At 47.5% G+C, this 7439-nt stretch overlaps 1 protein-coding gene across 1 annotated transcript in view; it reads left to right on the top strand.

Annotated features, from left to right (window-relative positions):
• Window positions 1–1349: 1349 nt before the first annotated feature.
• Window positions 1350–7439, top strand: part of RAB3D (RAB3D, member RAS oncogene family) — a 22720-nt gene continuing 16630 nt past the window's right edge. The window contains exons 1-3 of the mRNA XM_006898789.1: window positions 1350–1577; window positions 2885–3003; window positions 3107–3231. Of these exons, the coding sequence (XP_006898851.1) occupies window positions 1350–1577; window positions 2885–3003; window positions 3107–3231 (472 nt within the window). The remainder of the gene's footprint in view (window positions 1578–2884; window positions 3004–3106; window positions 3232–7439) is intronic.

The raw sequence follows: 7439 nt of genomic DNA, 5'->3' as shown, positions 1-7439 counted from the left end.
CTCCACCTGAGCACCTACCTGCCAGGTGTCACCTTTCTGGGCCTCAATTTCTCCACCTGAAGCAGAGATCTGAATTGTCCCAGGAGAATGTGAAGATTAAGCATTGGGCATGTTTACTGAGTACTTAACGTGTAGCAGGCACTGTCTTAAGCCCAAGGAGCTCTGGTGACTTAGTGTGTTACTTGTTGGGCTGTTAATCAAGTGGTTGGTGGTTCGAATCCACTAGCTGCTCTGAGGAAGAAAGATAGTCCTCCTTGATAAAGAAGTATAGACTTGGAAACTCAATGGGGGAGGGGGTCACCATGAGTTGGAATTGACCCACTGGCAGTGGGTTGGAACTGGTTTTGGGGTCTTCTGCCAATTATATGTATTATTGATAATCTCCCCCTGAGTGTGATCACCCCAAAGGTGGACTTGCCCTTCCTTCCTCATTGCTGTGTCCCTGCATAAGCAGCAAATCCCCATCCAGAATGGGCCCTCAGCAAGTCTTGACTGAATAAAGAAATAAAGGGATTTTTGCACACCCATGTTTATTGCGGCTTTGTTCACAATAGCAAAGAGCTGGAAACAACCCAAGGGCCCATCACAAAATGAATGGATAGAGAAATTCTGGTATATTCACACAGTGGAATACTAAGCAGTATTGAAAACAAGGAACTCATGAAATATTATGACCCTGGAGGACATTATGCTGAGTGAAATATCTCAGTCACAAAAGGACAAATATTGCATAGGGCCACTGTTGTAAAACAGGACTGACATCGGGGTTGGGGGGACACTGAGGAGGAGGGGAGGAATGATGTCTACTGCATTGAAACAGATGAGGGAGAGAACGGTTTAAAAGGGATATATGATTGGGTATTATTGTCATGACAGGAGTCCAGAATGAAGGCTGCACAGTAGTGGGGACTTGGGGGAAAGGATTGCATAACAATGAAAGAGTTTTGTTTTTTCTTTTCAAGGAGAAGAGTGAATTGCAGGGGAGGAGGTGGGCAGGGAGAAAAGTGCAACAATGATTGGAAATCCTAAATCCTTGTAAGCTTTCATTAAAATTAATTTAAAAAAATAGAGGGGAAAAGAAAAAAAGAAAGGGATTTTTTTGCGTAGAATCAGCTACTGTTTGAAGGTCGCACCTCCCATACATTCCCATTTTGCAGATGAGGACACTGAGGTACTGAGAGGTCAAGGGTGTGTTCAGGCTTCTCCCGCTTCTTGGTAGTGGAGCCAGGACTGGAGTCCAGGCCTGGTGGTCTATGTGCAGGAGCCAGGATGGGTGCTTAATTTTTAACTCTCCTGCAGGGTACCTGCCTCCCTAGCTGAGGAATTTGTTCAGGAGGCTCCCAGCCACGATGGCGTCAGCTGGTGAGCCCCCCGCAGGCCCCCGGGATGCAGCGGACCAGAACTTCGACTATATGTTCAAGCTTCTGCTCATTGGTAACAGCAGCGTCGGCAAGACGTCCTTCCTGTTCCGTTACGCGGATGACTCCTTCACCCCGGCCTTCGTCAGCACTGTGGGCATCGACTTCAAGGTCAAGACTGTCTACCGCCATGACAAACGGATCAAGCTGCAGATCTGGGTGGGCCTGGGGGCTGTCCGTGGGGTCTGTGGTGAGGGGCAGGGTTCTGTAGGCCCAGGAGATGCTGGGGTGCCTCCTGAGAAGTCTGTTAGGGTGGAGGGCCTGAGGAAGGTTCCGGGCTGAGGGAGATTTATCCAGAGTCTCCAGAACCATTGTCCTGGTAACACAGCTCCAGTGTGTTCAAGACGGCACCCTCCGGCTCAGATGGCTTTTGTTTGTGGAAACCATTAAGCTGGGTTTTGGCTTATAAATCAGAGAAACCATTTTTCTTCAGATTAGGCACCCATCAAGGACAGAGCTGAATTTCCTCCATAGAAGGGTAGGGAATTCAGCTGAACAGGCATTTCAGGAAGTAGCAAATGATGAAGAACTAATAATACTGAAGGATGAAGTCCTTGGGAAGTATGCAAAACAATAAAAAGAGGAATAAGAAAGAGAGAGAGAAAAAAAAAAGAAGAAGGGTAGGGAAGCTGTTGCCTTGAGAATAGATCTATGCGTCCACCATCGTGTAACCCTGGTCTGTCCACTTGCTGTACAGAGGTAACTCGTGGTTGCTGTGAAGTGGAACACCGTGACACTGATGAGTCAAATGTGAGAATGGTTACCCATGGTGGACAGTGTTTGGTGGCGCTCCCCGATTAAAACAAGTTTGGAAGCAGGAGTGGCATCCACTTCCGTAATAGCTTGCCTCTGGAAACCCTATGAACCTGGAGAAAGAACGAAAGTTATACAGGTGTCCAGGACTTTCGTTCATAGGGTCTCTATGAGTCGCCTATGACTCGACGGCACGTAACAACAACCACCATCAGACCAAGTCTGTCTGGGCAGGCCATGTCTCCACTGTCAGACTGTATGGATAAGCCAGGTCTGGGCAAGCATGTGCCTCTTCCATCAGATTAGAGACTATATGAGCAGACCAGATCTCCCTTACCAGAGTAGGGGCTGTGTGGGCAGGCTCATGCCTTCCCCATCAGACTAAGTCTATGAGTGCAGACTTTGGCCTTCTCCTTCAGATTGGCTGCTGTGGAGATAAGCCCATGCCTCTCTCATGAAACTAGGGCTGTGTAAGCAGGCCTGTGCTTCCACCATCAGACTGGGGTTATATGGGCCAGGCCCATGCCTCCCTCATGAGATTGTATGCAGTTGAAGCAGGCCCATGCCTCCATCATCAGACTGGACACTATAGGAGCAGGTCTATGTCTCTACCTTCAGAATGGTGGCTGTGGGCACAGGGTGATTTCCCTCTGGGGCCCTGTGGGGTGGGATGAAGGATGGGTTTCAGCCTTCTGTCACTGCTGTCTGTCTAGGACACCGCAGGCCAGGAGCGTTACCGCACCATCACCACAGCCTACTATCGCGGGGCCATGGGCTTCCTGCTCATGTATGACGTGGCCAACCAGGACTCCTTTGCCGCCGTGCAAGACTGGTGAGTGCCAGCTGCCCACTGAGCCCCTGACTTCATTTCTCTGCCCCCTGCCCCTCCCCCACCACCACCCCGAGTGCTTGCTCATGGCCCCCAATCTCTCCAGGGCCACACAGATCAAGACATACTCCTGGGACAACGCCCAGGTGATCCTCGTGGGGAACAAGTGTGACCTGGAGGATGAGCGTGTGGTGCCCACCGAGGATGGCCGGAGGCTCGCGGATGACCTCGGTGAGTGCCCTGCGTGGGCCGCGGGCCCTGGACCTCCCAGGACCAACTACAGTCACCAGCCCCTTAGGGAAGGTGGCCAGAAAAATACCCTCCTGACTGCCACCTTCACTCTTTATTTTTAGAGGATTCACTCTCAGAATCCTTTGTCCTACCCTTCATGCTTTGGAAATCTAATCTCAGCAGAACCATTGGTGTGAATATATCCCAGGAACACGCTTGCCGACGTGGGAGGTGTGATGTGTAGATGTAAACCATGCAACCCCAGACTCTGCTGTCGTGTCAACTCCAGTTTGTAGTGACCCTGTCGGACAGTGGAACAGGTCTGTAGGACTTCCAAGGTTGGAAATCATGACAGAAGCAGACTGCTTCACCCCTCTTCTGTGGAGGGTCTGAAGTGTATTCAAAACCTCTGACCTTTTGATTTGTATGTGACTGCTTTAAACTACCACACCACCAGGACTCTTCGTGGTGTCCTTGTTGATTGCCATTGAGTTGAGCACGACTCATAGTGACCCTCTGAACAAAAGGCCTGAAGCCTTTCTATAACTATATCATTTATCAAAGTTCATAGAGTTTCCAGGTGTGTTGTTTAGGAAGTGGATGATATCCTTAGTAGACGTGAAACTTTAGAAACCCCTGAAATAACTCACAGTGAGGGAGCCAGGTAAACACAAATCTCTCCACACAGTGGAGTACTACACAGCTGTGAAAAAGGACAAGAGGGCTCCCTGTGCCCTGGCATGGCAAGATTTCTGGATTATATGATTATGTGGTATATATGGTAGACACAGAGTTCCAGGCGTGGCCACTGCTTCTAGTCTAGGGCCCAGCAGTTTTCATTAAAGGACCAGATAGCAGACGTTTTTGGCCTGCACACTCTCTATCACCAATACAGAGCTCTGTGTAATTGAGTGGGTCTGGCCAGCTGCTTATAAGACTTCATTTCCTAAAGCATCTGATGAACTGATCTAGCCTTTGACTCTAAGCTTGTAGATCCTGCACCAGCCTACAACAGGGTCAAAAAGAAGAATATGTAGTTATGTTCCTAAAGAAATTCTAGAAGCATACACTAGAATGCAGGGATAGTGGCTCCCCATCCCTGTCTGAGGACTCGGAGGCTGGAAACCCTGAGTGAAAGGGAGATGTTTTGGCCCTCCTCCTCCCTAGAATCCACTGCAGAAAGGGAGGGTTCAGAACTCATATCTTATAACTAGAATGGTGTTTGTTGCTGTACAGTCGATTCCAACCCAGTGTGACCTCATGTACATACTAGCAGCCCAATGGGATGGAGGAGAGCTGCCCAGCGGGTTTCCAAGGCTGTAATCTTCACAGAAGCAAACTGCTACGTCTTTCTCCAGTGGAGCGCCTGGTGCAATGGAACTACTGATCTTTCGGTTAGCAGCCAAGCAGTTAACAAAGGTGCAGGGCTCCTTCACAGGGCGGTTAGGAAGGGTAAATGCACCAACATGAGGCCTAGTACCTGTTAATGTGCCTTATTCCCCTGTCGCTCTGTGATCTTAGATCTATTAGCATCATCCCACCTTGTGAGATGTTGGGATGTCTTGGGATGTTGGGAGGGAGGTGAGCTCCGAGCATGAAGCAGTTAGATCCAAATCCAGCTTGCATGTAGCTTCCAGGTCAGTGTTTGCTCAGTCTTGCCAGGGATTATCAAAATGACACAGCATACACCATTGTTATTATTAACAATTGCAGCCCCTGGGGCCACTCACCCCCAGGGGTCTCTGTTATGGTCTTATTATTCTCTCCACTAGATGAGGTTGGCTCAGCATACAGCGGGGTTCAGAGCTGTTGTTCATTGAGTCTCGATGAGTCACAAGTAACTCAACGGCACATAACAACAACAACAACAGATCAAAATACAAAGATCTTTCTTGAAGACTATGACCCCACCCCATCCCGTGAGTCCCATTAAAACCAGATCCAGAAGGTGTGGGAAAAGGGTAAGGTGGCAGGTTATGTCCAGCCCTCTCTCCCTCCCCTTCTAGAAGTTTCCTAAGGACCCACATCAGTGGTTACACATTGGTTACTTTTCTGTTTTATGTGGATCATATAGCCTGCTGGATGCTCTGTTCTGCACTCTGAGCCATTCTACTAAATGAACTTGTTAGAACTCACTCGCTTTCAGGCTGTTTATAGTTGTCTCACCATTTTCACAGCTGTATACTAATCCACACAGGAGACAGATGGGCAGTCTCCTCCTGTGGGATTAATTGTCTCTGAAAACCCACCAGAGGGTCAGCTATGGGTCGGTTCCAACTCAACTGTTAACAACAACAACAGCATTCTAATCTACTGCATTCTCTTACTCTTGCACTGTTCCCTTATTGACAGACACAGAAGTGATTCTCAACCTTTTCCCCCATAAACCCAGCTACAAAAATCCTTACATATATTTTCCTTTTCTTTTGTGATAAAAAGGCATAGAAAATTTTCATATAATGTTCTAAGAAACAAAACCATGAACTAACTCACTGCTGTTGAATTGGAACCGACTCATGGTCGACCCTCCAGTGGCTACTCACTCCAGGATTCTTTGCTGTGATCCCACTCTTCTTCTCCCTGCGAGACCTGCAGATTGCTATAGATTGCATAGGAGGGGACTGCCTATTCTCCTTCTGGATGGCAGTTGATGGGTTTGAACCGCCTGCCTTTGGGTTGGCAGTACCACTCCACTCCTTAACCATAAGGCCACCAGAGCTCAACATTATAACAAGAATGTAAAAAACATTTTTGCCACTGAGCAGTTTTTATGGCTTAAAAACTGATCAATTCCATGGCATTGATGAGGCTTGGCAGCTGGATGGGTATTCCCCACCCTCTTGAGAAGAGTAACTTTTCCTGGTGGGAAATTTCAAATAGAGAGAAAAGTATAATAAAAGCCCATAAACATTTGCTCAACCTTGAATCATATAACTTTCCTAGCAAACCATGGACTGCTAAAAGAACAAATAAATGTGTCTTGAAGAGGGTGCAGCCAGAGTGCTCTTTGGAGGCAAGGATGATGAGGCTTTGCCTCACATACTTTGGACATGTTGTTAGGAGGGGCTATTCCTTGAAGAAGGACATGATGCTTGCAAGGGTGGAGGGTCGGCGAAGGAGAGAAAGACCCTCAACCAGGTGGACTGACACAGTGACTGCTGCAATGAACTATAGTGTGTCAAGAAGTGTGAGGATGGCCCAGGTTAGGACAGGGTTCAGATCTGCTGTTCGTAGGGTCACTATGAGTTGTATTCAACTCCACAGCACCTAACAACAACAACAACACCAAAGCCACATTGAATGGATTCCAACTTGTAGCAACTCTAGAACAAGCTCGATCCACCCTACAGGGCTTCTGAAGCTGTAGAAGCAGACTGCCTCCTCTTTCTCCGTGGGAGCAGCTGATAGATTTGCACTGTAGCAACAGAGTGCTTAAGCATAGAGCCACCAGAATGCCTTTCCAATCCCCCAAATACTTTTATTTTAAAATTGTAAAGCAAATCTCTTACATCTGCTGTTGCATCTTTGACGCTTTGCTAACGCAGCTCCAGGGATCAAAGAAGAAAAAAAAATGGTTTTCACATCCATCTACTTTCTGCCATTACTGTGGGTAACAAAATGTGAGCTTCCTCCTTAATCCTTTTCTGGTTGTTCTGTTTCTGGTGCTCTAGTTTCCCTGCCTCCTTTTCTCCTCATCTTGGGTTTAGATCAATCACAGACCCTTTGGTCTTGGATCGACAGATAGAGAGCCCTGTGTTCACGGGTTAGAGCTTTTATTTTGTGTACCAGGCTCACTGCTGTCCTCAGGTTTAAAAAGAGATCTCAGGGAAAGTATTTCAGGGAATCTTCTCGTTTCAACTGGCCCAGTATGTCTAAATGATAACAATTTTGTTTCTGTGTCGTGTTTTTCTCCCATTCTCTGAAGATCCATCTACAGAGACTTGGGTCATAACGGCTGGTAGTGGCAGTTGGGCACCACCTATTTCTTCTGGTCTCAGGCTGATTGAGGGGTATGTAGGCTGAGTCCCGTCATCTCTGAGGCTTTGATTTTTTTTTTTTTGGTGAGAAAAATTTATTACATTTAGAATTAGCCCGCTGGACTCAGTTTAGATGATCCCAATTTTGTTGGCAACATCCAAAGCATCATAGTCAGGAGCAAGTAGAACATAGGCCTTCTTCTCTCCATCAGGCCTGATCAAAGTGTTGAC

Source organism: Elephantulus edwardii, unplaced genomic scaffold (genome assembly GCF_000299155.1).
Source record: "Elephantulus edwardii isolate Elephantulus edwardi_28Jun2011 unplaced genomic scaffold, EleEdw1.0 scaffold00237, whole genome shotgun sequence".
Classification (NCBI taxonomy): domain Eukaryota; kingdom Metazoa; phylum Chordata; class Mammalia; order Macroscelidea; family Macroscelididae; genus Elephantulus; species Elephantulus edwardii.
The sequence above is the reverse complement of the archived record's forward strand: the minus strand, read 5'-3'. Positions and strand labels throughout refer to the sequence as shown.